Source organism: Cyprinodon tularosa, unplaced genomic scaffold, assembly GCF_016077235.1.
Source record: "Cyprinodon tularosa strain WSP-4 unplaced genomic scaffold, ASM1607723v1 ctg427, whole genome shotgun sequence".
NCBI classification, from domain to species: Eukaryota; Metazoa; Chordata; class Actinopteri; order Cyprinodontiformes; family Cyprinodontidae; genus Cyprinodon; species Cyprinodon tularosa.
This window is the reverse complement of record NW_024039149.1, coordinates 142,264-165,827: the sequence shown is the minus strand read 5'-3', so window position 1 is coordinate 165,827 and position 23,564 is coordinate 142,264. Positions and strand designations below refer to the sequence as shown.

Below are 23,564 nucleotides of genomic sequence, written 5' to 3'. Positions count from 1 at the left end.
GGTAAACAGCACATTTCTTCTTCTACGCTTGCATTATCGGCAGAGCAGACGCTGAATGCGCACTTTCATCTGGTTTGGTCTGCCGGCTTCCATAGCGTCGTGAACGCGCTTTCAGGAAATCCTATACACTACTGTTTATGCTCTAAAAACATTCTAAATGACTTCGTTTCGAGTAAATTATGGACGCTACCCACTCAGGACACTTGAAATACATTGGACGAGCAGTATGGAGGAATATTGACACGTTTTTTGTGGACTTTTATGGACCTTTCTGCCTCGGGCGCCATAGACCTCCATTATTTGAATGTCAGCAGACAGCAAGAAGCCTCCCAGATCTCCAGATGCATTTGAGATATCAAAAAAGTACTCCAGAGTGTTGTTCAGCATGGGGGTGAGTAGAAAATGAAGGCTAATCATGTTTTGGGTGTACTATTCCTTTAACTGAAGCAGTTTTTAATTTGGCGGACATGCATTTATTTAGGGGGTGAAATGTTTAAAGTTGTTTTAATTCACAATACTGTATAACAGTGTTTTTTGCATTGTTAATGTAATAAAAGTGGCTGTTCTGCAGATAATGGAAAGCACCATCAGGGTGACGAGGACGATGATCTGCTGAATCGAATCCAAGAGAGAAGAATAAAGTCTGAATAAAAACACAAACTTTAATGTTTTTGTAAAAATATTTATGTTCACCAGCTGAAATGCAAAAACAAACACAAAGAGCAACTAAGAATACAAAATAAAATAAGACAAAGACCAGGGTGTGTCCTTCCAGCTCTCTGTAAACAGTGGAAATGAAGCTGCTGCGTGAATGGCTGTTGTTCCCCTGATAGAAGTCTGTACCTAACATCGAAATTTAAACATTCTTCATAGAGTAAAAAATAAATGACAATAAAAAAAAAAATAAACGATAAAAATGAACTAAAACCATGACAGGGAGGAGGGGGGGAGTGGTGTTAACCTTACAGGATTTCACAGCAATCCGGACACACCGCAGGTACTTCAAGAGTTCTTTGGCACAAAACACAAATCGTTCAACATGACATGAAACAAAGTGTAAACAAAGCAACACTCCTTACAAAATGCACTTTTATAAATGGGCAGCATTAACAGATTAAAAAACTGAAATCAGTAAAACTAAAACTGATTTGGTAAAATATGCCGCCAACATGTTTCAGTCTGCAAGGCCTCCGCACAACGCAGCGTCGTCGTCATGGCAATGTAAGCGCGCGGGGGATGGGGGCAGAAGGGAGGGGGTGAGGTTTTATACGTGGTGCGAGTCCTGTTGGTCAATCCGTCGTCTTCTGCTGCGTGCGACAGCTCCCCGTTCACCAGCTAAAGTCTCTTTAGTGCAAATAGGCTGTCAGCTGCGACCCTCCTTCACAGGGAGGGTGGGGGGGGGTGAAGAGGAGGTCATTTTCGTGGGGGAGGACGGGAGGCGGTGTTGGGTCTGGCACCAGGGATCGGTCTAGAAGAAGACAAGAGGACAAGAGGTCCCAGCATCAGACCTTCTGATTCCTACACAATAAATAAAACTGCAAATATTTTCTATTTCTTTTCATCTTAAGATTTCTCCCCCAGCAAACCGACGTCCAGCAAACTCCAACAACTCTCCCTTTTTATCTGAGCCACAGAGATAAATCACTTTTTTCCCTCTTCTCAGTTGGGGCTCATTATGAGACTTATTCTTTACTTGCTAAGGAATACATTTTTCTAACAAAAAAATGCCTTAAAAAATAAAAAAAGACAAGATTTCATGAAAAAAAAAGACTTTTGCAAGACTTGTTGGAATAAATGGCCAAATAATTCACACCTTTGGCAGATAAAGTTCTCTTTCAAAGGAAAAGTCATTATTTATACCTAAAACTAATATGCTTGCAGTGATTTAATGAATTAAGCGTTAATCAGTAAAATTTCCCAGTCTGGGAGCGGCCATTTTTGCCCAAATATAGTAGCCCCTCCCTCCTGCCATCTTCCAGCAGTGACGTCACGGTGCGGTTAGCCTAGCGCCATTCTCCCCGCTTTACAAGCAATTCAGTTGGATGTTGGAATACATCGGGTAAAAGTGGAAAAAAATAAAATATATTTCCAGTGGCGGCTGGTGGAGTTTTTTCCTATAAATTAAAAAATAGTTGTATACCAAAAACCAATCAAACGTATACCAAGCTATCACACTAGTATTTTTATATGAATGCCAACAACAAAAACATTGTAAAAACAAAACGTTTTTAACATAAATCTTGTCCTTCTGTGGCTGTGAAGGTAAATCTGTGTTTTCCATGGTCTACTATTGCGTCACAAACCAAAAAAATTAATGCACCAGTTTAATAATGGAGAAGCTATTAGTCAGCTTTATTTTTTTAATATATAAAAACTATTTATTTTCTGAGAATGTGTTTATTTAAGAGCAACTATGCAAATGAACAAACATCTAGAAAAAATAGACTATATTCTAATATTTTCCATGTGAATCCCAGATTGTTCATTCTTCTTTGCCTTTTCTAAAAAGTTCTTTAGATCAGTCCTAGCTGTCTTTATCCATGCTGGATCAGATCCTGATGTTTGAAAAAGGAGACAGGAAAGCAGGACAAAGCCTTAGCCTCGCTGCAGGCAGTTAGCCTCGCCACATACAGTTAGCCTCGCTGCATGCAGTTAGCCTCGCCACATACAGTTAGCCTCGCTGCATGCAGTTAGCCTCGCCACATACAGTTAGCCTCGCTGCATGCAGTTAGCCTTGATGCATACAGTTAGCCTCGCTGCATGCAGTTAGCCTTGATGCATACAGTTAGCCTCGCTGCATACAGTTAGCCTCGCTGCATGCAGTTAGCCTCGCCGCATAAAGTTAGCCTTGCCGCATAAAGTTAGCCTTGCCGCATGCAGTTAGCCTCACCGCATACAGTTAGCCTCACCGCATGCAGTTAGCCTCACTGCATACAGTTAGCCTTACCGCATGCAGTTAGCCTTGCCGCATGCAGTTAGCCCTCGCTGCATGCAGTTAGCCTCGCTGCATACAGTTAGCCTCGCTGCATGCAGTTAGCCTTGCTGCATACAGTTAGCCTTGCGGCATACAGTTAGCCTCACCACATGCATTTAGCCTCGCTGCATGCAGTTAGCCTTGCTGCATACAGTTAGCCTCGCTGCATGCAGTTAGCCTCGCTGCATGCAGTTAGCCTCGCTGCATACAGTTAGCCTTGCTGCATGCAGTTAGCCTCGATGCATGCAGTTAGCCTCGCTGCATGCAGTTAGCCTCGCCGCATGCAGTTAGCCTTGCTGCATACAGTTAGCCTCGCTGCATGCAGTTAGCCTTGCTGCATGCTGTTAGCCTCGCCGCATACAGTTAGCCTCGCCGCATGCAGTTAGCCTCGCTGCATGCAGTTAGCCTCGCCGCATGCAGTTAGCCTTGCTGCATACAGTTAGCCTGGCTGCATGCAGTTAGCCTTGCTGCATGCTGTTAGCCTCGCCGCATACAGTTAGCCTCGCCGCATGCAGTTAGCCTTGCTGCATACAGTTAGCCTCGCTGCATGCATTTAGCCTCGCTGCATGCAGTTAGCCTCGCTGCATGCAGTTAGCCTCGCTGCATATAGTTAGCCTCGCTGCACTCAGTTAGCCTCGCTGCATGCAGTTAGCCTTGCTGCATACAGTTAGCCTAGCTGCATACAGTTAGCCTTGCTGCATGCAGTTAGTCTAGCATTTGAGCTAAACCAGGTCCTGGAAAAGATGTCTTCCTGCTCCATTTCTCTCTCTTTCTCCAATGCTTCTCCAACTCCCGCAACTCGACCTGTCAATCACCCGCAAAACGTCTGCACTGTGGCGGGAGGTGGTGAGCAAATACACTTCCCGAGCAGCAAACCTTTGTATTGCAGAGGAGCTACTGCGCATGGACAACTTCTAACCAGAGTCAATGGGCAAACATCTTTTCGCCCTAGGGCGGAAATACGTCACCAATCAGACGTAAAATTGAATGACGCTTTACTATTCATTAGAGATTAGATATGTATCTTCCATATCTAAGAAATAGATATTAATTTATTTTGAAATATTTTAAATGGTAATTTAAAATTAAATGATAAAAAAAAATATATATATATATATTTTTTGTCTTAATCAGGGTCATTGGGTGGGTGGGGCAGTGTGATAGCGCCCTCTATAGGTCAGCCGCCACTGGTTATTCCACCTTTCTGATTCCTGATCCTCCACGGACGGGTTGGTCGTTGGATCGCCAACTTGAAGAGGGAGGATTTGCCATCGAACTTCTGGCCAGAGAAAAAACCCGTAATATGTAGCCAACATTTGGAAGAAGAATGTTTTCAAGATGACTTGGATAAAAGCGTTGTGACAAACACCAGATACAGCACTGGGACTTGATCAACAGCCGATACCGCACCGTGACAATGTCACTAACCAGTAGGTGGCAGTGGTGTTCTCTGACAAACATGGATGCCTCCAGTAAAGCACATTCACATGGAAATTACTCTGAATTAAAAACACTGATCATTTATTGAACAGGATGGAATCATATCAGATTTAAAGAACTTTCAGAAGTTTGAATTCTGAATATGAGCGACTTTTCCTTTAATTCGATTAATTTATTTTCCCCTGAATGGAAATAAAATGAACATTTTGCAAAAGTCGTGGATGAAATCAAGAGAAAACAAACAAAAAAAAATGTGAAAACGTGAAAATCTGCAGGAGGAAGAGTCTTTTTAAGGCTGTCGGCTGCAGAGCTTAGAGGAAGTCTGCTGCTTCTATCTAACCTCCTTCACAATATATTGTTTGAGCAGCACAGCCCTGCTGACTGCTCTGAGTTTGCACAGTGGGATTATTCTGGAGAAAATCCAGAAAGGCTTTCTTACTCTAAGTCTGCCTCTAAGGGTCAAGTGTAAAGTTTTTATTTTCTTATATCATCCTGAACTGATGCCAACTTTTCGGCCATTGCCAATTAATTAGGACTTATAGCAAAAATGTCTTTTAACTACAACATATGTACTAGGGCTGAAATAATTGATCAGATTAATCAATTATTAAAATGAATATATTTATTTTCTTATAATTATATTTATTTACTTATATTGAAATTGTTAAAAAAACTAGAAACATTTTGTATTTTAAATTTAAAAAAAAATTCCGTCTGTCAATATGCTCTATCAAGAGCTCCTCAAGTGGAAAACCTTTAGTTTCACCTGGTTTAATTTAGTAAAAATCTTCTTTAAGGAACCTTTGGCTTAAAAATAATAAAAAATTTATCAATTTGCAATATAATTTGTTAGTTAGAGCTCAATATGTAACCCTTATTAGGAATTTTATACATGGCCTGAATGAACGCAGCAGAAGCAGCAAAAATGTGCTTGCTGCTTCATTTTTGATGCTTGTACTAGTTTAGTTCTGATGCGCAGCTGAAGCATCTTTGCTGCTCTGGCTGCGCAGTCGAAAAGTTTTTCAGGTCTGTGCTACATTTTTATTATATTTCTATCCTGCTTTGTAATCCAGGGCTGAATCATCAGCAGCTTTGTTGAAACATCAGCTTTGGGGGAACGGAGCAGATCTCCTCTCTGCTCTGACTGCATAAGGGCCTTACAGGACGAGTAGCTGCCTGTGAGACAGTGCTGAGGGACGCAGGAGGAGACTCACAGCAGCTCTGATGCTCTCAGTAATGCTGCTTCATATAAACTCGCCAAACTTGCCAAAAACACAGAAAAGGCCACTTCTTTTATCTCTATAGTTGCCTTTTAAAAAACAACAACAATCTGTTAAAGGGTCTGAAAATTCCTCTCATATATGTTGGTAACATTGAAGCTAGCAGTTAGCTTCATATATTAGCCAGAGACATAGAAGTTGTTGGTTTTTCAAAATAAAATCAGTTTTAATATTTCATGATATTCAAACTCCGATTAGAATCGGTCTCCACCAGTCACGTGACATTTGTTGCTAAGGCGCCATTTTAGGTGGAAAAGGCGTAGTGTAAACAACTGCAGCATAGCTAAACGAAGGACTAAAGGCCCGTTTACATAGCAGCCTGTCCAAGATAAGTCATTACAGTTAACATAAGCCTGAAAACAGGGGCGGATTTAGGAAAATCGGTCTCCGCCAGTCACGTGACATTTGTTGCTAAGACGCCATTTTAGGTGGAAAAGGTGTAGTGTACCGCGCCCGAGGTAAACAATTGACGTCACTTGGCGGAGACCGATAAATGTACAAATATTCAGAATGCTGAATCCTATGCTTTAAATAGTTTTAACAGATTAATTTCACTCATGCTGAGGGTGTGGCAGCTTTTATTTTGAAGTAGCAGTGCGCGATGATTAACTACCGTATTTTCCGGACTATAAGCCGCTATTTTTTTCCCACACTTTGTACCATGCGGTTTATAAGAAGCTGCAGCTTTTCTGCGGATGTTTCCTAACTGCCAGAGGAGGAAGTCAAAGTTAGAAATGAAAGAATAAGGGGCTAATTTTTATTTAGCACCAGAACATGCTAGCAGCAGGCGAGAAGGAGAACAAATGTCCTGAATTCACACATTTTGACATTTATTTGCCGTAACTGAACTAAACTCCTGCAGAGCTGAAATAAAGAGCTGATGAAGCTCCAACTTTCAGTAGAAGCTCTTACTGCTGTGAGCTAACAAGCTAACGGGAGCTAGCATTCTACTTCATCCAAACCCCAGGGGCAATATAAAGAGCTCCCCCTACAGGTCTTGTTGGAGACATTTAAATATATATCATCAGCTTATAACCCAGGGCGGTTATTTATGTACGTTTCCAGTTTTCAAAGTATTTCGTGGGCACGGCTTATATTGAGGTGTGCTCTATAGTCGGGAAAGTAAATTTTTCTTCTTTGTTTAAATTTAGACTTCTGTCATCATTTTTAACATTGACTCGTTTTAAATGCAAATTAAAGAAGCATAATCAATATCAGATTTAATAAATCGTCCCAAATAACAGCAGATATCGAGGTCAAAATAATCAGCATTGTCCTTAAATAAAATATTGATCAATTTTATTATTATTATTTTATTTATATTAATCCACATAAGTACCACTGATTATTTTACAGTAGTAGCCATTTATAATTTCTCCACTTTCCTTGATGAGCCCTCGGCTGGTCCCCTACAATTCCTTTTTAAACATATTTATACTAAAATATTATTTCTGTCATGATTCATGGACATTAAGATCTAAAGAGAAGTGCCATCTCCTGGTCAGACCCTGTAATTCAGTGAAAGGCTGGAGTCACAGTAAAAAATATGCACGCCCAGGAGAAGGCCAGTGGCTGGAAGTTGGAGGGGATTTACTAGGAGTTGCAGGGGAGTGTGCTGACATTCGGCTGACGTTTGACTGGGAATGGCCAATTTGAACGGCTGCTACTGTTCAAAGCTTTGTACTTATTACCATCGGATTCAGATTCATTATTTTTTCCTAAATATACCCTGACATTGTACAGTAGTAGCCATTTAAAATGGCCCTTCACAGTCAAACATACGGTGGCCCTGAAGTGCAAACTTCAACTACAAATCTAAAAGCGCAACTACATTAAGGAAATCGCAACTACATAAAGCAAAGCGCAATTACATTAAGAAAAACACAATTACATTAACCTACCGGAAAAGGTAGGTACCAGTGGGAAACATGAGACATCGCTGATTGGACGACGGCGCCGTTTGACCCTTGAACCGGAAGTCATTCTGCCTGCTGCGGCTTTTGAAAACATGGATATTGTCAGCGCCCCAAACATAGCTGCCGTTATCCAGGAATATTTTGAATCAGGACATACGTACGAGGTGATACTGGATGTGCTCAAGACTAATCACGAAATTTCAGTTAGTTTGCGTACACTGAAGACACACTTAAAAGAAGCTGGACTGTTCAGACGACGCAACTTCCGTTCAAGGGTCAAACGGCGCCGTCGTCCAATCAGCGATGTCTCATGTTTCCCACTGGTACCTACCTTTCCGGTAGGTTAATGTAATTGTGTTTTCCTTAATGTAGTTGCGCTTTGCTTTATGTAGTTTTGTTTTTCTTAAAGTAGTTGCGCTTTGCTTTATGTAGTTGCGATTTCCTTAATGTAGTTGTGCTTTGCTTTATGTAGTTGCGATTTCCTTAATGTAATTGTGCTTTGCTTTATGTAGTTTTGTTTTTCTTAATGTAGTTGCGCTTTGCTTTATGTAGTTGCGATTTCCTTAATGTAGTTGTGCTTTGCTTTATGTAGTTTTGTTTTTCTTAATGTAGTTGCGCTTTGCTTTATGTAGTTGCGATTTCCTTAATGTAGTTGTGCTTTGCTTTATGTAGTTTTGTTTTTCTTAATGTAGTTGCGCTTTGCTTTATGTAGTTGCGATTTTCCTTAATGTAGTTGCACTTTGCTTTATGTAGTTGCGATTTCCTTAATGTAGTTGTGCTTTGCTTTATGTAGTTTTGTTTTTCTTAATGTAGTTGCACTTTGCTTTATGTAGTTGCGATTTTCCTTAATGTAGTTGCACTTTGCTTTATGTAGTTGCGATTTCCTTAATGTAGTTGCGCTTTGCTTAATGTAGTTGCGATTTCCTTAATGTAGTTGCGCTTTTAGATTTGTAGTTGCAGTTTGCACTTCAGGGCCACCGTACAAATGCCAGCCAATGCAGTGACCCCCTCTTGCATATTTTTTACTCTGACTCCACCCTTTCTCTGAATTACAGGGTCTGACCAGGAGATGGCGCTTCTCTTTAGATCTTAACGTCCACAAATCATGACAGAAAGAATATTTTAATACAAAGGCTGATATTTAAAAAGGAATTGTAGGGGACCAGCCAAGGAAAGTGGGGACATTTTTAATGGCTACTACTGTAAAGGGAACTGATGTTTACATAAAAGTAAAGCAGAACTTTAGAACCAACAGTCAGAGCTCTTCCGTCAGGAAAATGCCAGTCCTCCTTATCGTCACATTACAGAGAACTTAAATGTTTCCAGGAAATAAAGACAAACATATCCTCTCATTGGCAACTGAACATATAGCAGACCCAATATCATAAAAAAAATAAAAAAATGAATTTATTGTTTACTCTCCTCACCACTGTCTGACCTCAGGTTAGACTAAAGGTTTCCAGCTTCAGGTGAGCTAATAAAGCGGAGTAGGAAGCATTTCCTTCCAATTCAGAAGAGAACTGAGCTTTTATTGAAGAGTTTCTCTATTTTTTTCCCATCGCGGGACCTTCCCTCCTGCCGGCAGACCTTCACATCGCTCCTCTCCATCAAACTGACCGATGCGTTTAGCAGCGAAGCAGGAGAGAGTTGTTTCTTTAATGAAAGAGCGTCCGGCAGGGAGCGTGCTGCTGGAGGACAAACGATTAAACAATCAGTGTCAAGGTGCAGGAAGTCATGTCAGACTGAAGATAAAATGCGTCCGGGAAGCTCAGGGCAGCTTCTGCTGACTGGTGTTTGATCACCAGAACCTCTGCAGATCAGAGAATCCACTCTTCTCTACGGCAACTTTGCACCTCTATAAATACCATATTTGGCCTCATCACAGTCCTTCTGAAAGGATGCTGCGAACATCCAACTTATTGAAGGATATTTATAGGTAGTTTCCACCCCAGTCATTTTATTTAGATCAATCCAGCTTCTCTGTCAAAGTTGATTAAAATTCAATAGAGATTCACGATATATCTGCATTAACGTCAGTATCAGTCAGTGTTGGCTATTCTTAAGCGTATTGCTTGTTTCCATATGTTTCAGTTTTTATATCACACACAATCAGGATCATTACCAAATTTTAATGAATTGTTCCTTAGCTTGAGGTGCACCTCTGGTAAAAAAATCATTTATATCTGTTCAGAAGTTTTCAATTGATCCTACTAACAAACCAACCAACCAATTGAGGTACGGCCTGTCTGCAGCCTCTAGTGTCTGTTCTGCTCTCCCCTTCATTTTCTGCTTTCTTCTTTCACCAGCAGATCGAGACTTAGGCTACGTTCACACTGCAGCCTGAAGTGACCCAATTCCGATTTTTTTGCCCATATGTGACCTGTATCTGATCTTTTTATGACAGTCTGAACGACACAGATCGGATTTTTTCAAATGCGACCCAGGCCACTTGGATATGTGGTCCTGAATCCGATACGTATCTGATCTTTTCAAATGCGACCTTTGTCTGTACGGCCAGGTCGCATTCATCCAACCTACACGTCATTGATACTTGACAAATGTAACTAAACGTTACTAATCTGCGTCCTACTAAGCGGAGGCGGGAAAAACTTACAACCATGGCGGAAGATAACACAGAGAGCAGTCAATGGAGAGAGAGTGAGGTTTCTCCGCACCCACACGCTTCTCCGTACGGACGTTGCTATTACTGCCCCACAAAACGCCATTGCAAGAAATCTGGCTCTCTTTCTTTTTGATCTTCTTAAAAAGATTTCATTCGTAATGTGCCTGCTCCTGTTGGAGAAGAACTTAAAGAACGCAATATACGCTGCGGTATTACGAGTCATGTTTACTTCCGCGAACAGTGAGGACGCTTGCTACATATGACGTCATCGCGTCCTCGAGTGCGCATGCGGGACACTTCGGCTGAACGCTTTCAGTTCACACAGTAGATCACATACAAGTCGCATATACTTGGAAGTGTGAACGGACACGCAAAAAAATCCGATTTCACAAAAAAATCGGAATTTAGCATTAAGGCCTGCAGTGTGAACGTAGCCTAAAAGTGGCGCATGGCCCCTTTTTCTTGTGTTTTTTAATATAATACTTCAGGTCTTATTGAGCCTGATGCGGAGGCTGTTGATAGTTAGTGCTGCCACCCTGTGGTTTATGGGGGAACTGCTTGTTCTGTCATATATCGCAATCTGACAATGTTAAAGAAATCTTTACAAAAATTCCTGTATCTAGATTATGATCAAAATGATCAGCAAAATTTAAAGGATTGCTACTTGGCGTGCAGCACACCTCTGGTTAAAATTTTATTAAAATACATTCCCAAATTATCAAGCAATCCTGCTAACTACGGAACGTCAGAGTGGTCGTGTCCCTCCGATACTTTTTCACGGTGGTTTTCTCGAGAAAACGAGTTAATTTTCTCATTATCTAAACGTAACGAGACCTGTTTTCTCATGATAACGAGATGATTGGTTTGTGTTAAAACAGCAGGAGAGGATTTATAAGGATAAGTCTAGGGCTGCAACAACGAATCGATAAAATCGATAAAAAATTACTTTTAAAAGCGTTGGCAACGAATTTCATCATCGATTAGTTGTGTCGCGCGATTAATGCGTCATCCGCCGTTGCCGTCATCACATCCACTTGACTGAAGCGGGGGAAGAAGAAAAATTACGGCAGAGCGAGCCAGCGCTGCAGGTGCAGTGTTGCCAACTCAGCGACTTTTCAGACCCCTCCAGCGACTATTTTTCAAAAAAGCGACTAGCGGCAAATCTGGCGACTTTTCACGGTGTCACTGGCGGCTTTTGGAGACTCTTACGTGAAAACATGTATCGTTCCTACTCTGCCGTGGGGCGCCTCCCCCATCCCAACCCCGTTCTCCCGCAGGAGTCCCTCTCAGCTCTGCAGTCAGAGCCGCAGGATGTTTACCCTCAGCGTCCAGACTGCAAATGATGCGCGCATGCGCCGGGATTGACGGCGCAAATTGATCACAATAATTAAAATAGCCTGCGCTTTGTAAAGCGAAAAAAGTCATAACATGCAACTTTAGTAAAAACAATTTAACATGGCACGGAAGCACCATGTTTGTTTGGTTCTAAAGTGGGGAAACGTAACGTTAGTTTCTCAGGTAGCTCATCTGATGCTTTCCTTACCATGTTAGTAGGTTACATGCAGTGATAAGGTTGGCTACTTATTTTACTTTTAATTTCCTTTGAATTAGCTTAAGCAGCGTTTATATTTACTTTATAAATAAATTAACTTGCAAATTATGAGGGCAAGGCTTTTAAAGTTTAAATCTTCTGGCAAAGATAAAGTAAAGAAGATCCTGCAATTTATGGAAGTAAAGCAGAATAAAATCCAGCAAGATCAGTAATATGTCAATTAATTATCTGCCACATTCCCATGTAAATATCTGTCTTTGGAGGATGTGTTTTTTAGCACCCCTAGTTCTCTCATTTTTATTCCAAATACAATTTATAATTTGAATCACAGGGCTATTTTTATCTCTATGGTTCAGTATATTCTCAAGTAGCAACTTTAACTGCTATACTTTCCTGTCTTAAAAGGCAGAACTCTTCTAGTCTAAAAAAAACTCATTTGTTGAAATGGGGGGGCCCATTGTTTGAACCCCTTAGGGGCTTTAAAAACAAAAATGTCTTTTTTTGCGCTTTATGAAACAAAGTAGCCTATATTTTGTGGATGTACAGCTACATTTCTCATGTAAGTTTGCGTAGTTTTAACACAAATATTTATTTTTCATATTGCACCAGTACAGTTAATGAGCAACCTGTACTTGTGTGCTTGTTTGTTCTGTCTAAAATGTTTATTTTGGAATAAAGAGGTTAATATAAAAAATATTTTTTGTCCGATTCATCGATTAATCGAAAAAATAATCGGCCGATTCATCGATTTTTAAAATAATCGTTAGTTGCAGCCCTAGATAAGTCACGAAAACCTATGTGTCGTTCTGTAAATAATCCTGTGTTTAACTTTTAGGTAACGAGACGACGTTTTTATTCCCACAAAAGTGTGTTGCAGTGAACTTGTCACAGGTATGACGCAGACATTTCCGATTTATGCCCAATTTTGAAGCGCTACGTTATTCCACACCACAACGCCAGAGGGACAATTACGAACTAGCTAGGATTGTGGGTGTCTTTGTGTTTGACAAGCTTGTTCGCCATCTGCAACCCCTCATCCAACACCGGACAACACACAGTTCACCCGTGAGTGTTCCCCAAAGACTGGTGTGTTTTGGCTTCGGGTGCAAACCAGCAGACCGTCGCACAGAGCTACAAACTAGCATCCTGCACAGTGTCTGGGATAGTGTCCGAGATGTGCCAGGCGTTGTGGACGGCTCTACAGCCAGAGCTTCTGCCATTAGGTACCAAACGGGAAATACGCATAGTGTAGAGTAGATGTAGAATTGACCAATCAGAGGCCTCCTGTCTACGATCACCAACAATTTTAGGAAAGGTGCACCAGAGTGTCTACGGCGACACAAGCAGATGAGCTGGTTTTCGGAGCATAAAACAGGCTTTAGCGCCTGGTATTTTCTGAACAGCCCCGTTGTTGAGACGGATTTATACCCAGAAACCAGGTCGTCTGCGTTACATTGAATGCAAATGTGCCCCCGCCCCCTCCGCAGACACTCTACTGCACCTCACCAAAATTGTAGGTGACCGCAGACAGTGCCGTAGACAGGAGGCCTCTGATTGGTCAAATCTACATCCTCTCTACTCTATGCGTATTTCCTGTTTGGTTCCTTACCGGCTTGTTTTGTTTGTCTGACCGCCATTGTGGAAAACGACTCATGAAGATGGAGCAGCTAGAAGAGCGAGGTGCGCGAGAACGCTGGGACCCTTTTCCCACCTGGATCCCCGCTCTTTTTGGCCCTCATACCCCTCCGTTGTTGCACAAACTTGCCTCCACTTCCTCACCACCTCGAATATATCTAGACCCACAGTAGAGACTGACACGGGAGTGGATTTTCACTCCTGTCCCGTCCCACTCCCACAGAAAAAAATTGTGTCCCGTCTCGATCCCGGGCCAGAGTAGAAATCTAAATCCTGTCCCATCCCACTCCTGGTGAAATTACTTCCACTCCCATTCAGAATGACTCCCACTCCCGCACCACTCCCATTCTTGTTGTCTTCAATAAGATTTCTGCCAATACATTAAATCTGAATTTCTTTTGAGCGCGGGTGAAAAACTCAGAGCGGAAGCACTGTTGGTTTTTGGGTCATGTAGCAGTGGTGGCTGGTGAAAAATATTTTTGGTGGGGCTGATATAGCCTAGTGTATGTCTCCAACTAATCCGGAATAAGAATTCAAATAAACAATTGGACAATACATACAATTTAACAGTAATGATTTAATTTACTATATAATAACAGTAACAGTGATGATTTGGGTCACTGTGACGGGGTTCTTTGGCCTCCAAGAATCCAGTCTCAGTCGGGTTACCGGTGTTGGTGATTTATTGAGCTCAAAAACTCAAAACAGGGTGCAAAAGAAACTAAACATAAGATCCTCTGGGCCTCAGCCTCCCTCCAGTTACCAGCAATGTAACAAAGAAACAGAAAACAAAAATTGCCGCTTTTCTTCCCACAGCCCTCATTAAATAGTTTAAGCCCCTCCCCTCAGGCTCTCTTATTTCTGATTTCTTCTCATTAATCAGTTTTGTCCATATATTACCTCCACAAACAATTGATGTACAAAAACAAATCATTTTTACAACTTAATTCTTTTACACAGATTCATTGACTTATTCAATTACACCAAACTGGGTTTGAACCCAGCAAAGACGCAGCCAGACTGAAGATGACAAGTCCCCATAGCATAAACACGTACACCCCCCCCCCCACACACACACGGCTAACCCCACTGAAATATTAAGTGTGCACCCTCAATACGCCAGCAGGTAACCAGGAACAGCTTGTGTGTTTTAAGTTCATGGAGCTACTGGTCTCAGCGCGAGTGTATTGGTCCTCACAAACACAGTATAACAGGAATGTGTGTGTGGCGCGCAAAGTTAGAGAGGTTGTTTTAAGCGACGAGGTGGATTCGTCACAGTCACAATAACCATGACATGAAATGTTCATATCCTACAACAGGGATATTCTTCTGGCAAACGGGTAGATAAATAAGGATCTCACCGAATTTGGTGGAAGCTGCATCTCGTTCGTTACATTCGCCATCTTCCCTCTAATTGTCTGCACCTGCGCTTGGGTTCAGAAGCCTGTTAAAGTGCAGTATTTTCAGAGCCCCAAGACCATAAAGTTCCGAGACGCTGATTGGCCATTAAATTCACCTAGCAATAGTACATGATTGACAGATTCTCTGCAAATGTGGGGCAGTCTGATCAGCGCCCCCAGAACAGAGACGGTAGGAGTCTGTCTGTGGAAATCCACAAATGAATGACAGTAGATAGGGAAATGTAGTTTATATAATTTGTTTTGCTTATAGGTACACAGTCTAGAGAGTAAAACTGACATTTATGAGTTAATTTGTAAAAATATATTTTACGTTTCTCTCTTCTTATCAGGGAGGGCGGTGCCCCAGCGCCCCCTATGGGCCGGCCGCCACTGTCGTGTAGTCTTTTTTGACTCGCATTATAGTGTAGGCTTCAAGGAAAAAACTACAAAACGGCGGCGCCAGTACTGGATTTTTTTCTAATTTATTTTATTTTTTGGCATCGATCCTAGTTTTTTTTAGTTACTATTGGTTTGCTCCCGCTCCCATCTGCTCCCGTTAATGTTTAATCCTGTACCGTCCCAATCACGTGATCGTTACTAATACTGACTCCCATCCCACCCGTGGGATTCCCGGAAAAATTTCAGTCTCTAACCCACAGCTAGTTCCTGATTGGCCCTCTGGCATTGTGGCGTGGAATAACATAGCGCAAACCACGCTTCAACATTGGGCATAAATCAAAAATATCTGCAACAAGCTCACTGCGACACACTGCTGGGGGACGATAACCAGACCTTAATAGCTGTAACGGGTATAAGATGCATTAACCCTCAAAATTAGTCCAGATTAAAGATTTTCATTAAAAAGCAGTTATATTTGTTTCTACTGTGTTTCATGCAATCCAGTCATCCACCACCGCCTGACAATGAGTGAAGAGAAAAAAGGAAACTAAAAAATTGATTATATGCGCACAGGCGGTACCGCTACCACACAACTACGGGCCCCGCAGGCATGGATGGACTGGGAATCCAGGACTGTTGGCCAGCCTCATACAGGTTAATCAGCTCGTTATCTCAAGAAAACAATTTATGATTTAACCTTGATAATGAGATAGTTAGGTGATTATCTCAAGAAGGCAAAGGAAAAATAAAAAAATAAATTTCTCACATTTCACTTGAAATCACAGTAAGTTGTGGCTAAACTGAGACAAAATGTGAAAAAGTTTAAACATTTCAGGCAGTTTAGATTAGAAGCAGAGAAGAAAGATCATCTGTTTATGTTTTTTTAGGTTCTCCTACCTGAGAACTCGGAGCGGCGGGACAGCTGACAGTTTCCCCGCTGGTTGTGGCCCCGAAGCTGGAGGCATCATGACAAGCAGGCCTTTGGCTTTGGAGCCGGGGGCCCGGGTGGGACTCACTGCGGTGGAGGCCACTCTGGCTGGACTGAGGGGCAGAGGCCTCTGTGGAGGGAAGAGGGGCGGTCTGGACTGCTGCTCAGATACCAGCTACAAGACAGAAAATACAATCAGACCACATTAGGCTGCTCTCCAACATCTGAATAAAATCAGAGGAGAGGAAACGGCGAGAAGAGAACTTCATCTACATCAAGCTAAGGCTTTGGATTCAAATTCACTCCTCATCTGGGATCAAACATCCGAATCCTTTCATTAATCACGGTGGCTTTCTTCTTTGCTTCAAACAAACACAGGAAATACAGCACTATATAAAACCTCATCTAATTCAGAAGCGTTTCCCGCTCATGGACTCAGCCTTAAGGATGAATTATCCAAACTAAAACAAAGAAGTTTTAGTCTTTAATCACACTTAATCTCTACACTTCATCTGAAGTAATGAAGATTTTCAAACCTGCCCACATGTTTCACTTAGAGCATATTTAATAGACAAAGTCTGGGAAATGCTTTAGAAGTGAGCGAACGCAGTAACAGGCTGGGGTTCGGCTGAAACGATGCCCATATTCTCAGTATCCAGGAAGTAAAGTAAAAGCACAAAAAAAAGAGTGCAGTCTTCTAGATGAAGAAGCTCTATTTATCCAAAGAGCTTTTCATTTCAAAACTAATGGAAGTCCCGGCCTTTTAAGCAGGTTTATAGAATTTAGAATAGAAATAGAATAGAATTTAAAATCCTCCTTCTCACATATAAAGCCTTAAATGGCCAAGCTCCATCTGATATAAGGGATCTGATTGTTCCTTATGTTTCTCTGACTGTGACTAACTGGATGTGCTCTCTTCATCCTCTGGCATGGGAGCTGGCTCGGAGCTCGTCTGCCTGGCTGTGTGTTTCCTGGACGGGGCCGCCTGTGGAGCTGGTTGACAGTTGCCTTTTGTATCTATGCTTCTTTTTCTATGTCTGCTTCTGTCTCCTTGAACCCCAGTGGGCCTCAGCAGATGGCCGCTCACACTGAGCCTGGTTCTGCTGGAGGTTACTTCCTGTTAAAAGGGAGTTTTTCCTCTCCACTGTCGCTACAAGCATGCTTAGTGTGAGGGATTGCTGAAGAGTCAATGAGTCGATGCAATCAGCTGGTTTTCCTTAGATAGAAAACATTGAATCAATCTGACTGGATGATCTGGTTGAGCTGGAAAGTGCCTTGAGATGGCATGTATTGTCAATTGGCGCTATAGAAATACACTGAATAGAATTGAATTTATCTAAATCCACGTGCAGATTAGCCGCAACATGCTAAGCCTTTCAGGTAACCACTGGGAACAGGTTTGGCAGGAACAGCTAAATAATTCAGCTTTTGTTTGTTTGTAGTCTGTTTAAAAACCAATCGACCGCATGCTAATACCAATGCTAGCAGGACCAGAGGCTAACATGTTTTCAACTTCCTTTCTAAAGTAACAAATATTTCAAAAAGGGTTACAACGCTAAAATGACATTATTGTTTACATGTTCTCTGATCTGCTCATTATATCTGGCTTCTGAAGGAGATCCAGAAAGCCTCTTTAATAGCTCCCTTGTCTCTGGTAGCCATAAGCCTCTTTGCTACTGAAAATAGCGGGTTAACCCGTCTTTTTCAAACATGGGTCGACCCGCTAACAATCAGAATTTAGCTCCCTTCCCACTAGCAAAAAAAGCTGGTCTACAGGTGACACCATCACGCTGGGTTAGCTTTGATGATGTCACCAGTGCGATAGAAATCAGGAAAGTAAACAATGGAGAGCAACATGTAAAGAAGCCAGTAGTCAGTGTGCGTTATTGTTTCTCTCTATTATCTGTCTGAATCCCTCTCACCAGAGCTGCTCCATGTTTATCGATTGTAAACAGAGTTGTTTTTGTTTGTTAGATCATATGCGACTGACGCGGTGTGTTGACGTCAGTTTGTTGCCTTCTCAATGGTATCACGTAATTTTTCAGGTCAACCCGACTCTGGTGTTCTAACAGCATGCCGATCAGAGCCGAAGCGATTTTACACGTTTCCCTTGCCGCTGTTCCCACTGTCACTAAAAACTAGTGTTGCGCTGATGCCATTTTTTGGCCCCGATACCGATACCCGATACCTGGCTGTGCAGTATCGGCCGATACCGATACCATAATAATGCAAAATAATTGCCATCATGGCTTTGTCGAGCTGCTGCCTACCTTTGTGAAGCAGGAAAAAAACTAATACAAAGTGAATCCAGTAGAACTTTTTATTGCCTACCAGGAGTGGGTGACAATAGTTGAAGAAACTTCTGGCTCTCAAAACGGTATCGGTGCCCTATTTGATGGTACTCGCAGATACCGATACCACCATTTTAGGGCAGTATCGGGGCCCCGTCCGATACTGGTATCCGTATCGGTGCAACACTACTAAAACCCAAATTTTCCCAGGTTTAAAGTGGTTTTTCGACCAGTGGGAAAAGAATAATAGAGCACCACGTCCTGTATTAATTAATTGTAGGAAGCTGAGTCAATGTTGAGCTTCCTTTTTAATGTTGATGGAAAGTTACTCTGGGGGCAGAAAGAAAGCACAGATTGATGGCTGAATTTTAGGAGCTGCCTGGCTTTGTTTTCCATTGAGAAAATGTCAAATAGTTTGATAACATTTATTATTGAGTTAAAGCTTATTGGCTTGATGCTTTTTAACGGTAAGTTTTTGTCTTCATGTTCTTCCCATCTCTGCCTGATATTGATCAATGCTCTTGTGTCCCATCCACAGGTTTCACCACATTGGTCTCTACAGCTTTCAGATACAGTTTTAAAGTGAACAGATTCCCTTTGCAGCTCATCGAAGGATCTTACCAGTGGAGAACGTGTTGGGTTTAGGGGAAGTGGCTTCTTAGGCGGGCTGAGTCTCTGTGGGGTCGGGGGTGACTTGGGTGGTACTGTTGGGGGCTTGGCAGATGGGAGAGGTGGCCTTAAGACTTTGAGGTCCCGCGGACCACCCTGGGGAGACTGACTAGGCCTCAGAGGTCGGACGATGTTGACCGGCTGGGTGCAGTTTGGCACTGGTCCTGGTCTGAGTGGTAGAACCTCTTTGCTGGTGTGAGGAAGCTGGAATAAAATGAAAACAAAATCATCTGATAAAACAAAGATATGTTTTCATCAGTTACTTTTTTAATGAAAGACACTGCAAGTCAAGAAGACCTTAAAAAAAAAAACCCTCACACGAACATTTACATCCAATGATCCCAAGACCGAGGACCCGGCAGCGCCGGTCCCGGGATTACCGGACGACCCAGTACCTGAACCATGAAATCCTGATTGCTAGATTGGTTAGTGTGGTGGTGACCCCCCCAAGACCACGGACCAGGCAGCTTGCTCTACCTCCAGGCCCCAGAAGGCAACCGGAGAACGGGTGTTGTGAGAAACTCCCCAATCCTCCCTGAGCCCGCTCAAATGTTGTGCTTTTGCATGTTGTTTTAGTGTGTTTTTAAAACTAGGAGTACCAAAGGGGGTGTCCGGGACAGTCCACCCCCCCTCAGGAAGGTAGCAACCCCGCCCCCACCCCCCCAAATCAACAACCCAGAACCCTCAATGTCTAAATGTGAGGGGCTGGAGGGAGCCACTACTTTTATAATCCAACTCCAAGTACTAGAAATGTGGTGACTTTCTTCATTTCTAGATGTTTCTTCTGTCCTTTTCAAACCTTTGTCTCCATAGCATCCTGGCACAGATCGTTTATTTTTAAAGTACCTCTGTGGGGAATAAATGCCATGTAAGCCCCTAATATATTTAGGATAATATTGTCATGTAGTTTCCTTATTTGTGTTTTTTGTCCTCCAGCTATAATTTTCTGGCCAATCATCTGCCAGTCCTTGCCGGTGACCCTTCTAATAAAAGAATCGAGTAGACTGCGGAGTAAAAGCCTGATGAAATAATGGAGAGAAGTGTTGAGGATGTGGGAGGAGGTGTTCTCTAAGTGGTCACATAAAACAAGCCGCTGAACAATGAAGCTTTTTAAAATGAAGGTCAACTTCACGGACCGTTTATTTTCATCCAAGCAGAACGAGGAAACAAGGACTCAACCTCTCCTCTCATTCCCTTTCCTCCAGTTTTTTTTTTTTCACAGAAAGACTTACCCCCTTGTGGCCACCGGCCTTGTTGATTGGACTGACCACTTTCAGGTGGAAGGCAGGATTCAGGTGGCCATTTTTCTCCTTCTCCACCGAAGCCTCATTCCTGAAACAAAGAAAAAGGACAGATACGTCCTTTACTTTAGATTAGATTTAACAAAGCAGAGGGATCACTGACTGATTTGTTACGCTTTGAAGAAAGTGATTTAGCTGATCAGTATTTCATTCATAACTGTTAATATTTTTGGCTTGGTGAGTATTCAACAGCTCCTTTGTATTTTCTGCCTATCATCTCCAAAGTGATTCTAAAACAAACCAAAATAAACAAACATAATATGTAAGAGATATTCAGGTTAGAGAAGTGAAAGATGTAGACTCCGACCCCGGCGAGGGAGGATGAACCCAATTTAGGCACAAAATCTATGGTGAACGTGCATAAAGGGGAGTCGAGAGTTTATGTGGTGCTTCAACTCAGAGTTATAAACCCCTCAGCAAGAAAAGCTGCTATTGGCTGTCCTAAAAAATGCTAGATGATGTCATCATCTAATTTACATACATTGATTCTTCCAGCTGCAGTTTTTTGTTTTACAGTCAGCTGAGTACAAAACATTGGCCGTTTCTCAATATATGTACTTGTGAGTCCTCGTGTCCTCGTGAAACGTCATCAGCCTCAGCTCTAGTACTGTTCCAATTCACCAGAACAGCAGACGGAGAACGGACAAAGTCCCCGGATGTTGTTCTTACCCCTCCCTCTTTACCCAGCATGCATCAGAGCAGACTTGTCCGTTCTTGAGATTGACAGCTGTCCCAGCATGCACTGGGGCGGCAGCAGCTACCAGGTTAGCGCTCACAGAGCTCAGAGCATTAAGATAAACTTTCTCTTTTCTGTTGCCGTTGTTCAATAAAAGTACGTTTTAAGATCATTTGAGGCGAGAACATTGTACTTTTAAGCGTCACTATATGGCCCATTTATTGGTTTAATGCGTAATAAATTTTTTTTCTGAAGTTGAGAGGACCGCGGCAACCAGCGGAGCTCCAAGGGTAACGGCAGCCAGGGCTAACGTTAGCCCGTCTCGAGCAGCGGCCAGGGCTAACGTTAGCCCTTCTGCAGCGGCCAGGGCTAACGTTAGCCCGTCTGCAGCAGCGGCCAGGGCTAACGTTAGCCCTTCTGCAGCGGCCAGGGCTAACGTTAGCCCTTCTGCAGCGGCCAGGGCTAACGTTAGCCCGTCTGCAGCAGCGGCCAGGGCTAACGTTAGCCCTTCTGCAGCGGCCAGGGCTAACGTTAGCCCGTCTGCAGCGGCCAGGGCTAACGTTAGCACGTCTGCAGCGGCCAGGGCTAACGTTAGCACGTCTGCAGCAGCCAGGGCTAACGTTAGCCCATCTGCAGCAGCCAGGGTTAACGGTAGCCCGTCTGCAGCAGCCAGGGCTAACGTTAGCCCTTCTGCAGCGGCCAGGGCTAACGTTAGCCCGTGTGCAGCGGCCAGGGCTAACGTTAGCACGTCTGCAGCGGCCAGGGCTAACGTTAGCACGTCTGCAGCAGCCAGGGCTAACGTTAGCCCGTCTGCAGCAGCCAGGGCTAACGTTAGCCTGTCTGCAGCAGCCAGGGCTAACGTTAGCCCGTCTGCAGCAGCCAGGGCTAACGTTAGCATGTCTGTAGCAGCTAGGGCTAATGTCAGCCCGTCTGCAGCGGCCAGGGCTAACGTTGCCCGTCTGCAGCAGCCCTCTCTCTGTATAGCTGCGTGTGAAGGGCCACTGGCTCTAATGGCAATTTTTTTTTCTTTATTTGGCAAAATGCTCATTTGATTTGTGTTTATCTGACTGTGTTCATTATTATTCCCCCACTAATTGAAAAAGTTACAATTTATTATTATGCTGAGACTATTAATAACAGGAGGTGAAATTAAGCTTCAGACGAGCTGAGCGTGTGGCGATGTCATCAGTCATCACGCTTCTGTTCAAGTCCCAGTGCTGTATCTGGTGTTTGTCACAACGCGCTATTATCCAAGTCATCTTGAAAACATTCTTCTTCCAAATGTTGGCTACATATTACGGGTTTTTTCTCTGGCCAGAAGTTCGATGACAAATCCTCCCTCTTCAAGTTGGCGATCCAACGACCAACCCGTCCGTGGAGGATCAGGAATCAGAAAGGTGGAATAACTCTTTTTTTTCCCTTTTACCCGATGTATTCCAGCATCCAGCTGCCATGCACGTGGGCATTGTCAGTTTCACTATAGCTCTGGTGAATTTCAATGGTGAAGTCCTCTGGAAATCTTCAATAATTGTTGTTGATTGCAGATGTGTCTAGTAGTTCCCATTGATTTAGCTTGTAAAGCGGGGAGAATGGCGCTAGGCTTACCGCACCGTGACGTCACTGCTGGAAGATGGCAGGAGGGAGGGGTTACTATGTTGATTATTCCTTGCTGACCTGACTTTTCCTTTAAAGTCGTAGGGAAGCGGCTGTTCCGTTGCATTTCCGAATTCTCCCGAGTGGTGCCCGACTTTACACGAGTGAATAAAGTGAATGTGATTGGTTGATTATCAAAGGGGCATTATTGTTGTGGTGGAAGGTTTGCAAGCAAGTTTGGTTGCGGTCGGTTTGTGGGAAGCATCTTGCTAACCAGTTAGCAACTTAGTGCTAGCAGGTTCCCAATGGGAAATTCCATTGGGACCAAGTAGCACTAAATTGGTGACTTAGAAACGACGCTGTCAAGGAACGCTATGGACAGCGGAAACATGCAATAGGAGGAGAGTTTAGTGTCGGAGGTCGTGGATGAGTCTCCTCCGTCATCCATTTTTTATTTAGAGGAGGAAAGCGGGGATGAAGATGTTGTGGAAGAGGACGCCAGGGCGGCAGAAGCTTGGTTTGGTGTAGAAGGCTTCCAGCCGTACATGTTTGAGCCCTTGCCTCGCAACGCTGCCAGTTCTGTTAGCTCTACGCCTGCCGAAGACACAGACGTCCATCCCCGTGAACACTGGGACGCAACTCAATGGGAAAGGAAAGGATTCTGGTTTCAACCGTTGCGTATATTAGCTGCGACACATGAATCAAGATGCTATGACCGAAAAAATGTGATTGACAGATGACCGTTGATATATGATTGGCCGAATTTAGGTGTTCAGGCTGATTTTTAACTAACCGGCCTGCATAAGATGATGGAAAAAAAAAAACAACACACAGATTTTAAAATAGAAATGTTCAGACTTTTGGAACAATATGATAAATCTAATAAA

General features: G+C 43.0%; 1 protein-coding gene across 1 annotated transcript in view; it reads right to left on the bottom strand.

Moving 5' to 3' along the window:
• Window positions 1–674: 674 nt before the first annotated feature.
• The window catches only part of adam19a (ADAM metallopeptidase domain 19a), a gene marked incomplete at its 5' end in the record, with an annotated part of 138,998 nt that continues 116,108 nt past the window's right edge, over window positions 675–23,564 (bottom strand). The window contains 4 exons of the mRNA XM_038299364.1: window positions 675–1,468; window positions 16,117–16,322; window positions 19,060–19,311; window positions 20,340–20,439. Of these exons, the coding sequence (XP_038155292.1) occupies window positions 1,414–1,468; window positions 16,117–16,322; window positions 19,060–19,311; window positions 20,340–20,439 (613 nt within the window). The remainder of the gene's footprint in view (window positions 1,469–16,116; window positions 16,323–19,059; window positions 19,312–20,339; window positions 20,440–23,564) is intronic.